The 17,420-nt window shown below is 47.4% G+C and overlaps 1 protein-coding gene across 2 annotated transcripts in view; it reads left to right on the top strand.

The window, feature by feature from the left end:
• The window catches only part of ksr2 (kinase suppressor of ras 2), an 83,189-nt gene that overhangs the window by 28,517 nt on the left and 37,252 nt on the right, over positions 1–17,420 (top strand). For both annotated transcript variants that reach the window (XM_042337805.1, XM_042337804.1), the window contains 2 exons: positions 7,306–7,804; positions 16,108–16,289. In XM_042337805.1, the coding sequence (XP_042193739.1) occupies positions 7,306–7,804; positions 16,108–16,289 (681 nt within the window). The remainder of the gene's footprint in view (positions 1–7,305; positions 7,805–16,107; positions 16,290–17,420) is intronic.

The following is a 17,420-nucleotide window of genomic DNA, read 5'->3' as shown; positions in this document are numbered from 1 at the left end:
TCTACCACCTTACTTTGCAGGACGATAATATCCCAACAACTTGTGGAGTGCCGTCGTGTAGTGGTTAGCACGCTTGCCTTGCAAGCGAGAGGATCCGGGTTCGATTCCCCGGCAGACCGAAACCCTAGGAAGGTTTCCTTACTCCACATGCCTCTGTTTACCTAGCAGTAAGTAGGAGCCCTGGTTGTTGGTCGATTGGTGGATCGCTTTCCGGGGGTAATAATCCCTCCGTCTCCCCCGCCACCCTCCAAAAACAAAATTGCTCACTCAATCCACGACTGTGGGACACTGCTGCGTGCAATTGGCTGTCACGTTTTGCCCACAAAATGCACGGTCATTACAGTCACTTCCGGTATATCCTGCGAAGGGCTCTGAAACGTCTCACGAACGTGATAAGCCGTGATATCAAACGCGAGGATTATTATTATTATTATTATTATTAACACTCTGAGTGAAAAGAATTCCCTTTATCCAAGCTTTCCTCTTGCTCTTCGTGCGAGTATCATGTTACCATGAAGTCCCTCAAGTCACTGACAAAATGACAAAAGTCCCCTACAAAATGTCCGTTCCCCAAAGAAGTTTGGATTGATAAAGCTTTAACCATACCAGGCCCACCCTACCTAACAGCAAAAAGCCGGGATGGGATCTTTGCCAATTTAGGAAGCCGGGGGAAGCAATTAATGCCACTTGCAAATAAGGGCCAAAAGGATCTAACGAGCCTGACAGCGCGAAAGACGGCCTCTGTGAATAATTCAAACGCAAGGATGCGGAACGCTGGCATGTCAGAGGATACCAAGAGTCTAGGGGAGGGAGGGAGGGAGGGGAAACATGCAATGCTCCAGAATAGCAATGGGATGAGTGGATAGTGGAGCGGTTCAAGCCACTCTTGAGATGCCATCCTTCATGAAGGCCGCTTTATAAATGCTAATTGCTGTGGTGGTGGTGGTTCGGGCGGCCTGAGAGGAAATGGCTCTTTTGTGACTCTTTACGGACGGCGGATTCTTCTCAATGCTGAATCCCACTGGAAAAGCCCGTCAAAAGCATTCCTACACTTTGCAAACGGTGTGGCGCACAGTAACTCCTGTACGGAAAGTTTAGCATCTGGGTGACAACAACAACAACAACAACAAGATTCCATTCATAGAGCGCCTTTCACGTCGGGAGGACGTCCCAAGGCACTGTACAGTTGGGTCAGGACCCGAGCAGGGGGGAAATGGTCAGGGTGAGGGGAGGGAAGGGAGGTAGCGAGGAGGGGGTAGAGAGTCGAGAGGGGAGCTGAAGGCACGGTTGAAGAGAAAGGTCTTGAGACCGGTCTTGAAGGAGGAAAGGGAGGAAGCGGCGAAGGCACTGGGGGATGCAGTTCCAGAGCCTCGGGGCTGAGAGGCTGAAGGCCCGGCCACCGATGGTAGGGCGGTTGGGGCGGGGGATGTGGAGCAGACCGGAGCCAGAGGAACGGAGGGTACGGCAGGTAGGTAGGGGGATAGTAGAATCCCCCTACCTGGCGTTAGGCCTGGCAGCGCGTGTGGGGCAGAGAGCGAGCTGTGTTGGGTGTGTTTGTGCGTGTGTGTAGGTGTTATGTGTATGTGTGTGTAGGTGTTATGTGTGCGTGTGTGTAGGGTTGGTCTGTGTGTGAGTGTGTGTACAGGTGTGAGTATGTGCACAGGTGTGTGTATGAGTGTGTACAAGTGTGTGTGTATAGGTGAGTGTGAGTAAATGTGTACATGTGGGTATGTGTCACAGGTGAGTGTGCGTGTACAGGTTAGTGGGTGTGTATACAGTTGAGGGTGTGCAGGTGAGTGCGTGAGTATATACACGTGTGTGAATGTATACATGTGAGAGTGTGTGTGTGAGGGTGTACAGGTGAGTGCGTGGAGTCCTGCAATAAACATTGTATATTTGGTGGGGATATGAGTGAAAACAGTCACACTCTGTACATATTACAGAGGAGTTTTTGTTGACTCATCACCGAGACGGAGGAGCGATGTGAAAACCCACCAGCACAGCCTTGTGACTGTGTTATATTTAGAAGCGAGTGAGGCAGGTCTCACTTAGCCTGGGCCAAGAAGACATCGGTATCAAAGTGATTGATGAGAGGTCTATGAGCTATTTGCGTTACACAGATTGCCAATATAAATTAAAATATGCACATGCATCAGCCTTGTTATTAATGTCACAATCTGTCAGGTGCGTGATGTGCTACTGCAAATAGTTTCTCCAAACTATAATGAGAGTGCGTGAGAGAGAGAGACAGGGTTGTAGGGGGAGGAGGAGAGGGAAATCGGACTGAGGTTACGTATTAAGAATACTTTTGAGTTCAACTTAATGGGATGAAACCTTCCCTCTCTGATAGCTTCGCGGGTCAGCCTGATTCAGTCACTAGCGCTCTTGCCTCTTGAGTCAGAAGGGAGTGGGTTCGAGCCCCCTCGTCGGGGCTCAGTGAGCTTGCAGGTCTGGGCTGATGTTCCAGTGCAGTACTGGTACACTCTCACACACGCTCACACACTCACCTGTGCACTGTGCGTTGTCAGAGGCGCCGTCCTTCAGGTAAGACTTTAAATCGAGACCCCCATCTTCCCTGTCCAGGTGGACGTTAAAAGATCCTGCGGCACGACTCGAAAAGAGAAGGGAGAGTTTCTCTCTCCCGGTGCCCTGGCCCACAATCCCCCCCCAAATAAAATCAGTTCATTCATATCTGTCTCACATCTTTGATGCTTATGGACCAAAAAAATGCCATATTTTGTTGGTGCAGATAGTCAGTCACTAATGCCTTTGAGTACCTTCCCTACTCTAGGAGCCAGACATAAACTTTACTGTATTGAGGTCAAAAGGGAGTTTTGGAGGGAGAAGGCCCCTTCAGGTCCATTCGATCTTATCCTATGAAGCTCTTCGAGACGTCTCAATGACGTGATAAGGCGCCGTGTCAAATGCAAGGATTATGAATATCATTATTATTATCCTTCCAGAAAGTCCACCTTATTATCATCCTCCCATGGGCAGGTTTCTGGGTATTGATGGATGGTTGGAGAGGTTTAACATGGATGTCATAGGGAATCGCGTTCTACCTGGCTGAGCAACTTGGTTGAGTGCCAGTTTGACGGGAGGCTTGTTGCTAAGATGATGAAGACGTTAATGTCACAGGTTATTTTACAGTTGCTAAGCTGATGTTGTGGATGGAGCCTGCTAGGTTCTTACACTTTTAATAATAATAATAATAATAATAATCCTTGCATTTGATACAGCGCCTTGGCACGTTATTGACACGTCTCAAAGCGCTTCACAGGATATATAGTAAAGTGAAGTGAACGTATACTTTGTGTGCGAAATACAGCAACCAATTGCGCACAGCACCATCCCACACCACAGGTGGTCGGGGACTGAGTGACTGAATCTGTTCGTTTTTCGTTTTTCTTTTGTTTTCTTTGGAGAGAGAAAAAAAACCCGCTAAGAATTGCAAGGATTGTAAGTGACATCTGATGGTATCATCAGAGGAGTCAGCCTGACTGACTGACTGGGGTTGACAGAGTTGGGAGCAGATTTATTATCAGTCAGGGAGTCACTAACCCCAAGGACATTTCAGCCTCATATGTTAATGTTGTGCCTTGCACAGTAAGATTTACAACCCACGGACAATACAGAAGTCATTCCGAACATCTCCTCTCACTGCTCTGACTCTTGCATTCATTTCCTCCTGTTCGTCAGTTCCCAAATGACCAATTTTATTTGGGGAGGTAGGGGATGATTGTTGGCCAGGACTCTGGGTGAAACTCCCTTCTCTTTTCCATTAGTACTTCAACGTCCACCTGAACTTCCTCCAACCCATAATCTTCTAATAATAGTCCTCCTTGGATTTGATGTAGCGCCTTATCACGTCTTCAAAACGTCCTATAGCGCTGCACAGGATATACTGTAAAGTGTTGGGGGCTGAATGTGTTTTGTTGGTGAACACAGGGGCCAATTGGCGCACAACAATATCCAACAAACAGCCGTGAAGCGAATGACTAATTCTACTTTAGGGGATTGTCGGCCAGGACACTGGAAGAAACTCCCTTCTCTTTTTGAATAGAGCCACGGGATCTTTAATGTCCACTTGAATAGGCACAGACGAGACCTCAGTTTACCATCTCACATGAAGGATAGAGGCTCGAACAACGCAACACTTCCCACTCCCCCAGCTCTCCACTGGTAAGTCATCCTAGGCTGTGAGCTCAAAATCCCAATGTGGGGACTTGAACCCACAACCTTCTGAGAGGACCTAGGTTCGATTCCCGGTCGGGGCGAAACCTTAGGCAAGTTTTCTTACTCCACACGCCTCTGTTTACCTAGCAGTAAGAGAAACCATTAGACGATTGGGGGAAACACTTTCTGGGGGTAATAATCCATCCAAAAAGAAATGGGGGTCACTCAATCCACGACTGTTTGTGGGACACTGCTGTGTGCAATTGACTGCAGTGTTCTGCCCACAAAATAGGCAGTCAATTCGCTTTACAGTATATTCCGTGAAGCGCCTTGAGACATTTCAACAATGTAATAAGGTGCTATATTAAGGACAAGGAATTGACTTGGCTCCATCGGCTCCAAGCATTTAAAATGATTATTATTATTACAAAGGTGGAGCTGGATATTTATTTTAAAAGAAATCTATCAAAATAACAGATGGGTAATTATTCACAACGCATTCATCAAAACTGGTTAAATGTACAAAGTGGGTTCCAATCACAAGATTGCTTTGTTTTTCAAAGAACCTTCAACACATCTGATCTTATCCTTTGTTTACCCCACCGCTTCCTTCTCCTTTCAAAGTATTTAATTAAGTCGCACCTCAACTCCAGTTCCTTATAAACCTGTTCCAGCATGAATTTGCCTCTGGGTAATTTACTTTGTCAAACCTATTCCATGTCAGGCACACACCTCTATAGGTCCCCTTAGGCAAGAAGTCTCTTTCCTAATCTGAAGAGCCCCCCCACTCTGCCTCAAAACTACGAAACTCTCTACCTCATTCCCACCTTGTCAACTCTTTTCCCCGTCTTTCTTCCTCTTCAACCATGACTGCGGTCACCTTCCCCCTCTCCCCTCCCCGGCCACTATTAAGCATTCCGAGACACTACCCCACATGAAGGGCGCTGTATAAATGCGAGTTGTTCTGGTGATGGTGGTGGTGGCGGTAGTTGTTTACCTGTTGCTCGCAGCTGAATCCTCTCACTCATTCTCGTTGCTCTCTCCTCGGATTTGGGCAGCACTCAACCCCACAATCAATAGAGGAGGAGTGTCAGGGTGATAAGAAAGAGTTAAATCACAGCCCATCAATCAACAGAAGGATTATTCTGTCTTCTTTTGCCGTGGCACAAGAAACTAGGTGTCATCATGTTCCACTGAGTTGGCTGCGAGGCAGGTTACTTTGGCAGGTCAGGTCTGATACATTGGTTGCTGAACTAGGAGCTGGGGGAGACACAGCAGTTGAGGATGCTGTAAGCTCATCCTCATAAAATAAAACTCCCATTGAAACAGAAAAAGGAACAGCTACACAAGCGAATCCCAATACATCATATAATAATAATCCTCTGCATTCCATGTAGCGCTTTATCAGATCGTTGAGACGTCCCAAAGCGCTTCACAGGACACGATGTAAAGTGGAGCGACTGTGTGTTTTGTGGGCGAAACGCGGCAGCCAATTGCGCACAGCGGCGTCCCCACAAACAGTCGTGGATTGAGTGACCAAGTTACCAAAAAAAATTGTGGGGAGGGATTATTGACCCCGGAAAGCAATCCGCCAATCGACTAACAACCGGGTTCCCACTTACTGCTGGGTAAACAGAGGCGTGTGGAGTAAGGAAACTTGCCTAAGGTTTCGCCCCCACCCGGGAATCAAATCCAGGTCCTCTCACTTGCGAGGCGAGTGCTCTACAGGACTCCAAACAAAAAGAGGAGCAGCTGTGCAAATGAATCCCGACACATTATATCTGCTGATAGCATAAGTAAAATAATAATCCTTGCAATTGATTACGGCACTTTTCATGTTAGGAGAAGGTCTCGAAGCGCTTCACAGGATTTACTTCCAAGCGCGGTGACTGTGTTGTATAAGCGGACGTTGTAACCACAGTTTTACGCACAGCAATATTCCAAAACAGTCGTAAAGCGAATGATCAATTTTTATCTGTTGGGATTGTCGGCCAGGAACCCGGGAGAGAAACCCTCTCCTCTTTTTGATTTGCGCTGCAGGATTTTTAACGTCCACCCAAACAGGCACAGATAGGGGAGCTCGGTTCTTACATCTCATCCACAGGGCGGCACGAGGCTGATTTAAAACACTTCAATTATATGCGGGGAAGACATGTGCTTCTTGTCAGTTAATTGGACGTGAGATGGAGAATTGGTCAATAGCAATTTCTGTTCTGGATATTCTGCTAACCAGCTCAGAGCTTGGTAACAACCCTTATAATTAGCTCTAACTGGACTGGAAGCTTCGTTCGTTGCTATGGTACAGACCGTTGAAAGAGCAAAAGTAGCAACGTGATGAAGAAGGTGAAGTGTGTCCTTTATTCCTTCGAGTGAGGCGTTAAAACTGTGCTGCCCCTGTCTGTGCCCTGTTCAAGTGGATGTTAAAGATCCCGTGGGGCTACTGAAAAAAAGAAGGGAGTTTCTCTCTCTCCCGGTGTCCTGGCCGACAATCTCCAAGTAAAGTTGGTGACTCACTCTACGGCTGTTTGGAGGATATTGCTGTGTGCAAACTGTCTGCCGCGTTTGGCCCACAGAATACACAGTCAATTCACTTTACAGTATATCCTGTGAAGCACCTTGAGACGTCTCGAAGACGCGATGAGGCGCTAAATCAAATGCAAGCATTATTATTATTATTAGCAGTAATAATAGACTGACTGTATATTTTGTGAGCAAACCGCGGTAATAATAATGATAATAATAATCCTTGCGTTTGGTACGGCGCCTTAACACGTCCTTGAGACGTCCTGAAGCGCTTCACAGGACACATGGTAAAGTGGAATGAAAGTGGGTACTTTGTGGGTGAAAACGCGGCGGCCGATTGCGCACAGCGGCGTCGCACAGACAGCCGCGGATTGAGCGATGGAATTTTTACAGAGGGATTATTGTTGACGTTTCTTAGCAAGTTTCCGTGCAGCGCTTTGAGACGTCTGGCAGACGTGATAAGGCGCTACGTTCGAACACGAGGATCGTTATTGCATCGTAACGTGGGCTGCTTTTCTCGTCGTCTCTTCCTGGGCGAGTGATTTAATGAGTGCGTCGTGTGTGTGTGTGTGTGTGTGTGTGTTTGTGTTTGTTTTTGCTACGCAGGGAGCAGCCTCGCGGCTCAGGACTGGTCCATCCAATGGCCAGTCACGGAGACGGGACGAGAGAACACGCCCGTCAGCCAAGCCGAGCAATTGCCGTGGCCACGGGGCCAGATCTCCAGCCACAAGTTGCCGTCAAAGTCCGGGCAGCCTGACCCCCAGCCTCTGCCTGTGCTGGGCCCCACCTGCACGTACTCTGCGGGGCGGCTGACGGTGGGCGATCCAACCGGCCTGCGTCCCATCCCCATGGAGACCGGCCACAGCTCGCTGCCCCCGTCTCCGCGGCAAAGGCACCCGGCCCGCACCTCCCCACCCGTGGTCAGCGCCATGACCCCACCGTGCACCCCGCCCGCCAGGAGGAGGAACAAGCTGAAGCCCCCCGGCACGCCGCCCCCCAACTCTCGCAAGCTCATCCACCTGATCCCAGGCTTCACCGCCCTGCACAGGAGCAAGTCCCACGAGTTCCAGCTGGGCAACCGAGTGGAGGAGGCACAAACACCAAAGTAGGTGGTCAACAACAGCCTCTGCTCTTCGGAATGTCTTTTCTCTTCCTTGCTTGACGTCTATAAGATACCTAACGACCCTTGCATTTGATACAGCGCCTGATCACGTCTTTTCGAGACGCTGCAAAGGGCTCGAAAGGATGCACTCTGAAGTGAATCGACGGCGTATTTTGTGGGCGAGAAAAACATCTTGTGGTTTCATGGTGCGGGGGGTGGGGTGGCGGGGGCAGGGGTGGTTGGTTGGTTGCAGGTTGGGGTGCGGCAGGCAAGTTGTTCTGAAGTGAACACAGCCTTTGGCAATGGAACGCATTGTTCCTCCCGACGCTTAAAGCCATTTGTCCTTTGGTTTAAGCTGACATGGAATCCAAAAAGTGATATATGTGATTAAATGAAAATTGTTTTGCTTGGAGCTGCATTCTTGATTCCCTTGGACTCCCTCCCTCCCCCACTCCCTTCCTTCCTTGTTCCTTGCCTGTCTCCCTCCCCCACTCTCCAAAATCCTGCTAAGCACTTTGAGACATTTGGGTTTCTGACCATCTGACTGCTTGCTGGGACGCAAGTGAAACCAAACTCCCACAGAGTTTTTTTTCCCCACAGAAAGCTTAGCTTTTTGGTCTGAAAACTTTGGTTTGCTTGAAACTTTGCTTAAGCGCTCTGGGAGGCTACCCCGCTTGAGGGGGCGTTATATGAACTCAGGTTGTTGTTGTTGCTGTTGTTTTTCCCGGTCGGTCCCAGCGCCAATATTAGTGTCCTGATAGGACACAAAGAGGCCTGATTAGCCAACAAGCCTCCGTATGCCAGCCCTTCGCAAAACACCAAGACGCCTATGCCCAAGGGAGCTATCAATTCCTCTATCCCCCCCACCCCCCCACCCCCCCACCGAGAAACGAAGCAGAATAGGTTCCAAACTAACTTCATCCAATTTGTTCCTCACCAGGAACAGTACAGACGGCTAAAAACAAAATCCATAGCACTCCTGAGAGGGAGCATCAAGGTTAATTTACTGCGCAGTCTTATAATCATGGCTGGGTGTCTGTTAGTTCCATGTTGGCTTTCAGACCCAATTAGTTCTCAGATGCTTGACAATAAAAGGCTCAGCTACTTGCTCGGAGGCTAATGGAGTTAGACACACGTCCCTTGTTCTTGTTAGCGGGGAACATGTGGGTGAGTGGAATTTGCCTTCTTTTCCCCGCACGGGAATGATAGGGTGATAGATACTAGGTAAATAAATCACATGGAAAGTTACAACACGGAATCAAACCGCTTGGTCAAATATACCCCCTCACCACCCTCCGAATCCCCTCTTCTCATGCCCCAAGATTTGGTAGGAGGTAGACACCTAAATTGTAAATGGACAACAACAACTTGTATTTATATAGTGCCCCTCATGCAGGTAGCGCTTGACAGTGGCAGAGCACGACACTGAGCCGGTGGTGGGGGCGGGGTGGGGGTAGGGAGTAGGGGCTGACTGTAAGCACAGTCGAAGAGGAAGGTCTTGATGCGCGACCTGAAGACCTGAACCTGAAGGAGGGAGCGAGGTGGAGGGATCGAGGGAGAGCGTTCCAGAGTTTCGGGGGCATAGTGGCTGAAAGCACGGCCGCCGATGGTGGAACAGAGAGGGAGGGGGACAAGCAGGAGGATGGAACCAGTCGAGTGGAGGAAACACACGGGTTGTGGGTTGGGGAGTAAGCAGGTCGGAGAGGTAGAGAGTTGCCAGAATTCCAGCATATGGTTTGGGATACATCGGCATCTTGAACGTCTGGTTAGCTGAAGTGTATCGATGACGAAACTTAAAACGCGATGTAAATGAGGATCTCCGTGCCGAAGGTTCTGGAGAATTATTATTTCAGTGAGAGGAAGTCAGGCTAATGAGTATCTGGGAATTGCCGGGCATGAAGTCATAACGATATTAACGTCTCTGCAAAAAACAATTTATTTCTGAAATTTATCCCAAGGAACCGTTTCCGTACGTTGGTAGCCACCTCCTGGTTCAGCTCTTCTGATTGATGGCTCTAAACCCCTGTCCCCACCCCCCTCACACACACACACACACACACACAAACACTTTCTAACTGCTGTCTGGTAAGCTTTCCCGCTGCTTGTCCAGCTAGGACCACCCTACCCGTGAGGGCTTTGGCTTGCAGGGCAATCAGGAGCTGAGTGGGATAACTCCTTGCCCCTCGTGACTGGTCTGCCCTTCCAGGTCCTGCCGATGGGCCAGGTTGGGCGGTGCTGTCATCAGCCGTGAGGGAACTTGCCTAACGTTTGGCCCTGACTGGGAATCGTAGCCAGGTACTCTCACTTGCGAGGCAAGTGCTCTAACCGCTAAGCTTCCTCTTTGACCGTGCTTTCAGCCACCTCCCACCAGCCCCCAGCTCAGAGGCAGGCTCTTCCACTATTAATACGCTCTGAGAGGGTACCCTGCGTGGAGGGTGCTATATAAGTGCAAGTTGTTGTTGTTGTAAGCTGCCAGGACTCCCATTGTAGCTCTCTTCCCCCACCCCACCCCAGCACTGTGCTGGATCCCCAGCCTGAGCCATGAGCTCCCAAGACCCATCGAGGTTAGAGCTAGAGGAGAAAAGTGAGCCGTACAGCAAGTCAGCCATCCAGCCTGAAGAGCAGTGCGCGATCTGCTGATTGCAACCCCAGGAACCCATTGTAATGTGCGTCTGTTCTGACGTGTTTCCATCAAAATCATGCTCAGTCTTGGTCGAGTATCATTTGAGCATTCATAAGCTAGTCTGCATGGGGCCGGGTGGTCGATTTATCACACAAAGTGGCCAGGGAGATCATTTACCACGTAATGTGATGTGAATCAAGACCTACCTCTTAGACCGCTCTTTCAGGCATCTTTCCCCCCACTATTCACCCTCGGCTCCCCACCACCCGCTTTCCCACAGCTCGGGTCCTAAGCCAATATTGTTCAATTCTTTGGGACAGTCTCCTGACGTGAAAGGTACCGTATAAATATAACTTTGTGTTGTTTTCTATAATAGTACTAATCCTTGCATTTGATATAGCGCTTTTCACGTCTTCTAGACGTCTATTGAATTGACTGTATATTTTGTGGGCGAAACGCAGCAGCCAATTAATTGCGCACAGCAATGCCCCCCAAACAGTCGTGGATTGAAGTGACCAATTTATTATTATTTTTTTCTTGAGGGATTATTTATCAGGTGCGTGGAGTAAGGAAACTTGCCCAAGGTTTTGCCCGGCTGGGAATCGAACCCAAATCTCTCGCTTGCGAGGCGAGTGCTCTAACCACTGAGCTACAGGACTCCCTGTGTTATTCTCTAATAATAATAACAACCATAATAATAAATAATAATAATCCTTGTATTTGATACAGCGTCTTATCACGTCGTCAACACGCCTCAAAGTGCTTCACAGGATATACTGTAATGTAGTTTGGTCTGTGTGTTTATGGGCCAATAAGAGAGTTAATAGGAGAATCAATTGATTGAGCCTACAACGTCATTAATTGATCCAAAAGTCAACTCCCTTTCGCTTGTTAAAAATATGAATTTTGCAGACATCGTGCGGTTTGAAAATAAAAATCCCAGTGTGTTATTTCAAGATACTACGCGTGATTAACCTGGAATATTATTAGATCTGAAAGACCAAGGTTTGCAGTGAGTCATTCAGGCTCTTGTCGTTTAGTCTGAATTTATGTTCAAATGATCTAGAGATAGATTCGCTCTTCCAAACAGACGGGGTAAATAAAAGTGCTCAAGCCCTATGCCACAACAACAACAACAATAGCAAATTACATTTATAGTGTAATTGTTTGCAGGATTTGTACTGTCCTGTAGCTCAGTGGTTAGAGCACTCGCTTTGCAAGCGAGAGACCTGAGTTCAATTCCAGGCAGAGGGCGAAACCTTGGGCAAGTTTCCTTACTCCACACAGAGCCTAATAATAATCCCTCCAAAACCCAAAACAATAACAAATTGGTCATTTTCAATCCACGACTGTTTGTGGGACATTGCTGTGCGCAATTGGCTGCCGCGTTCGCCCACAAATATACAGTCAATTCACTTTACCATCTATTCTGTGAAGCGCTTTGGGAAGTGAAAAGCGCTATATCAAATGCAAGGATTATTATTATTATTATTATTACTGGAACGTGTGGCAACTGGGTGTGTTTTGTAGACAGACGCGACTGCCGATTTGCCTACAGCAACAACAAATTTACATTTATATAACGCTTTTCAAGTCAAGAGGACGTTCCAAGGTGCTGGATATTTAAGGGTTTGCTGGTTAGATTCGAGAGTGGTGGAGAAGATGACCGAAGGTGCAGTCGAAGAGGAAGGTCTTGAGATGTACCTTGAAGGAGATAAGAACAGGTTGAAGTGGAGGGACTCTGGGACGGAACCGATGGCAGCCAATTGTGCACAGCAGTGTCCCACAAACAGTCATGGATTGAGTGACCAAATTATTATTATTTTAATTTATTTTTTTGAAGGTATTATTACCCTCAGAAACCGATCTGACAATTGACTAACCACTAGGTTCCAACTTACTCCTGGGTGAACAGAGGCGTGTGGAGTAAGGAAACTTGCCTAAGGTTTCACCCTGCCCGGGAATCGAACCGGGATCCGGTCACTTCCGAGGCGAGAGCGCTAACCACTAGGTTTCAGGACTCCAAATCTGGCTTCAACGAGGAACAAGTGGGTGATGTTGGGGGGGGGGGCAGTTTGGTAGAGCGGTACTGACGGTGGACAGGTCCTTTGCGTCATCTGTTTCTTTTAATGAAAAGCGTTGTGCCATCAAAAGGCAAAATAAATTGAAGGCATGATTATGAATTTATATCAGTATTTACAAGCCTCCAGTGGCAATGGCTGGATTTCTCTCATTGCCCATGAATATTTGATTTATTGCGCCTGAACGGTTGCTGTAATGGCACTGGCGTCATTAAGCACGGACCCCCGAGGCATTCAAGTGGGTACTATGATGTGAGCGAGAGTGCAGGATAGGTGACTGGGGAAATGGGCTTCTGTGCTCTTATTTACGGCCCTGCGTGATTCTCTGAGCTTTTTCCCTTTCCCACAAAGAGCAAACAGATTGGCCACTGTTGCGGTTTTAATAAAACATTACGCTTCACAAATTCAGCAGAGTAAAGTTCAACTCTCTGTAATCTGCATCGGATCTTCGCAATAATAAATACTACTACTAATAATCCTTGCATTTGATACAGCGACGCTTATCATGTCCATGGACGTGACGTCGCAAAGCGCTTCACGCAATATATTGTAAATTGAATTGACTGTGTATTTTGTGGGCGAAATGAGGCAGCCAATTGCACACAGCAGCGTCTCACAAACAGTCGTGGGTAGAGTGAACACATTTGTTTGGGTGGGGAAGGGATTATTACCTTTTAGGAGCAACCGAGGATTAAAAACACTTTTTTTCACTTTTCTTTCACTTTACTGGCTGTTTTGCAGTCGAGGTTTGGCAATTGCATCTATACAACCTGCCTGTTTAATAAATAATAATACAGTAATAATCCTTACAATTGACGTAGTGCCGTCCACGTCAGGAGGACACCTCAAAGCTCTTTCTAGGGTATATATGTTGCAAAGTGTGTGATTTGTAGGCAAATGAATTGTCAGCCTGGCTCAGTTGGTTGTGCTCTCGCCTCTGAGTCAGAAGATTGTGGGTTCAAGCCCCCCCCCCACCCAGCGACTTTGAGTTCACACTTCAGCGCAGTGCTGGGGTGAGTGCTGTATTCATAGAATCATAGCATTATACAGCACAGAAGGAGGCCATTCGGCCCATCGTGTCTGTGCCGGCTCTTTGAAAAGAGCTACCCTTATCAATACCACTCCCCCGCTCTCTCCCCGTAGCTCTGCAAACTTGTCCTCCCCAAATAATTATCTACTTCTCTCTTAAAAGTTGTTATCGAATCGGCTTCCACAATCCTTTCAGGGAATGCTTTCCAGGGCCCAACAACTCGCTGCGGGAAAAAAAATTCTTCTCACCTCCCCTTCTGTTTCTTTTAACAACTAATGTCAGAGGTGCCATCAAATGAGATGTTAAACTGAGGTCTCGTCTGTCTGTTTAGACATTAAAGATCCCGCGGCGCTATTCGAAAAGCGAAGGGAGTTTCTCTCTCCCAGTGTCCTGGCCAACAATCTCCCAATAAAAACAATTGGTCACTCGCTTCATAGCTGTTTGTGGTTGCATTGCTGTTTGGAAATTGGCCGTCACATTCGCCCTCAAAATGTACATTCACTGCACTTTACTGCAAAATGCAAAGATTATTTATTTAATTCCATCTTTTCACTGTTAAGCGCTCCGAGATGCCGTCCGGCTGTGAAGGGCTCTATATAAATGCAATTTGTTGTTGTTTCAAGTTCCACCGTACTGCTTGGTTAAATATCACCGTAGGAATTCACAGTGTGTGTTGAGCGTTCAGTTCAGTCGAGTGTTCAGTGCCTTGAAACTGTGGTTCTCTTTACACTGGAACATAAAAGGTGATGGTCGTAAAGGTTTTCAAAATTATGAATGGTTTTGACAGGGTGAATAGAGAGAGATTATTTCCACTGACTAGCGTCAGTAACAAGCAAGAAAAAAAAACCTTTCTTTTTTTTTTCCCGAGTCAAAACCTCTCAAAAAATGTTTCCTAGGTAATTGCTGTCAAGCGGTTTTGACAGCCTGACTCTGTCGATGGCAATAGAGAACAATAAGTTATTGTACATTGAGGCTTAACGGGGCGAGGGGGATTTCATTTTTTTCTGTTCAGTCCGGTGTCTGACACACGCGGAAACCCCTCACTTTCCGGGGTTAATAATCCCTCGCCCCCAAACTAATAATAATTTGGTCACTCAACCCCCAACTGTTTGTCGGGACGCTGCTGTGCTCAATCGGCTGCCGCGTTTCGCCCACAGAATATACAGTCGATCCACTTCATAATATATTCTGTGAAGCGCATTGAGACGTCTCAACGACGTGATAAGGCGCTGTATCAAATACGAGCTCATGAGCCGTGAAACGACTGACTTTATCTGAGAGATTGTCGGTCAGGACACTGCGGAGGAATTCCTTTCTCTTTTCGATTTGCCAGCGGAGTGGAGAATCTTTAATGTCCTCCTGAATAGAAGTGTGTGTGGGTTTGTGTGGTTGGGTGTGGGTGTGGGTGTGTGTGTGTGTGGGGGGGTGTTGGTGGGCAGAGGAGAGGAACAGCTTATGAGTCACTCGAATACAAGATGATAACGAGCCTCTTTCGTTAAATGTTTTTATACACCTTGGCAGAAAGTTACAGTGGGCCGCGCAGTCTATTTTAGAAAATCATCAGCCGTCATAGCCAGGGTCTCCCGCTGTGAAGTGCAAGGCTGTGACAACCTTCTATTTGTGTATCTCGAGGAAAGACGGGTGATATCTTTATTTTTTTTTGGCCCGTCGATCACCGCGCAGATGTAACGACCGCAGAGCAAGTTAAACCATCGTTGAATTGTGGCACTTGAATTGTTTCTGAAGCCTGGGACTGTGAACTCATTAGCGCAAGGGGTGGGTGAGGGTGGGGGCTCGTGGGTGGGGGGGGAATGCCAAATTGTCGGAGGAGCTGTCCTTCAGCTGAAACGTTAAACCAAGCTCCCCACACGTACTAGTTCAGCTGGTCGTTAAAGATCCCGTGGCAAATTCAAGTATTATTATTAATAATATTATTATTATTTTCACCATGAATAATGATTATCAATAATAATTTTACCATTAACAATAATCTGATTATTATAATAATAATAAAGTAATAATATTAATATATTATATTATTACGATGCATATATAATATAAGTTTGGATACTCTTAAGCATGGTGATTGGTTTTCGTGTGTGTGTATTTTGCGGGTGAAACGCAGCAGCCAATTGCACACAAGCCAGGTCCAACAAACAGTCGTGGATTTAGTTATTTTTTATTTTTTATGGGGTGGCTGGGGGAGGGATTACTATCTCCGGAAAGCGATCCGCCAGTCCACTAACAGCCGGGTTCCTATTTACTGCTAGGTAAACAGAGGCGTGTGGAGTAAGGTTTCGCTCTGCCCGGGGATCAATTCCGGGTCTTCTCGCTTGCCTTCCCATCACAAAACATTGCCTTCCCATCACAAACCTCATGCAAATCGGCTTTGGCCGACAAAATACACAGTTGCCGCACTTCACAGTCAAACCGCGAGAGGGGCTTTGAGACGTCCTCACGTGAAAGGCTCTGTATCAAATCAAGGCTTATTATTATTGTTGATAGGGATAGTTTTACTGGCGTGAATAGAATGGAAATTGAGAGATTGCTTTTGTTTTATTCCTTCCGCCAGGGCGAAGAAGAAGAACAAGCCTCTGAACCTGAAGATCCACAACAGCGTTGGGAGCTGCGAGAACATCCCTTCCCAGCGTTCCCCGCTGCTCTCCGAACGTTCCCTGCGTTCCTTCTTTGTGGGATACCCCTCGTTCCTTCCCTCGACTCCCCCCATCCACACTGAAGCCAGTTTCTCTGCAAGTAAGTCATGCGTTCGCGCTCCGTTCGCTCTGTTGGATGAGCTGCAGGTCAAGACTTTCGCTCGCCTCCTTTCACATCCATCCCTGTTCCATCATCCACTGAGCTCGCGGTCTAGGCTGATTTTCCAGCACTCCAAGACGCTGCCAGGCATGAAGGGCGTTATATAAATGCAAATTGTCGTTGTTAGACTGAGGTTCCCGCCTGCGTACCACCTTGAAAAAAGAGAAGGGAGTATCTCTCCCGGCGTCCTGCGCTATATCAAATGCAAAGTTATTATTATTATTATTATTAGATGCAAGACTAATTTCCGGTGGAGGTGAAAGGGCAATGTAATTACACCCACTGCGGATCCCACTCTCTGCTTTTTGTAAAAAAAANGCATTGAAATCCAAGCTTGGCTTTGGACAAATCAAGCCTAGTTACACAAACCATCTCACGTACCAGGGTAATGTAAGATTCATTGCGTGTTAGGCATCAAGTTGTTCTTTCGGTGTGTGGCAAAGGTTTTTTTTTCTTTTGCTTCTTGGCAGTTCTGAGTTAACGCAACGGACTTCTTTGCCTGATATGAATATTGCATTGCCTTGCACCACTTGAATTCCAAATGACTCCGCTTAGTGTTTGCGTGGACAGATTCGTAATATTAACAGAAAACCGATGTGATGTTCAAAGTTGAAGAGATTGAAATCGTTCTGGAGGGTGGGGGGGCGGGGTGGGGTGGGGGGGGGGGGTGTGTGGAGTGAGAGGGCTGACCACTCACCCTTTCGGAGACAGATTTACGCGGCTGTAAATCTGCATTCCTAACGGCTTGTAAGTGGCATTTCCGCTCGTTACCCGTTGCCAGCGTATCTCGTTGATCCCCATTCCCCGCCAAGCGATGTGTCAAAAACGTGTCAAGCCGCAAAGAGTAAGTCTGGAGAGAGTGATTGACGGGGTGAAGGCACTGCAAATGGCCAAAAGGAGCGCAAGTGAAATTTTAATTCTCCTTGTCATTCTCTTGGCTGCGTCTTCTCACGTCATAGACATCAGAGAAAGAGCGCTGTGATTTAATTCCTCTGCCGCTGCTTATCCTCGCCTTATAATGCACGCTCATCTCCCGCACATAAGACTCGTAGCAGATAGACGGATAAACAA

This window comes from Callorhinchus milii, unplaced genomic scaffold (genome assembly GCF_018977255.1).
Source record: "Callorhinchus milii isolate IMCB2004 unplaced genomic scaffold, IMCB_Cmil_1.0 Scaffold8, whole genome shotgun sequence".
NCBI lineage: Eukaryota > Metazoa > Chordata > Chondrichthyes > Chimaeriformes > Callorhinchidae > Callorhinchus > Callorhinchus milii.
Note: the sequence above shows the minus strand (reverse complement) of the source record. Positions and strands in the feature narration are given on the sequence as shown.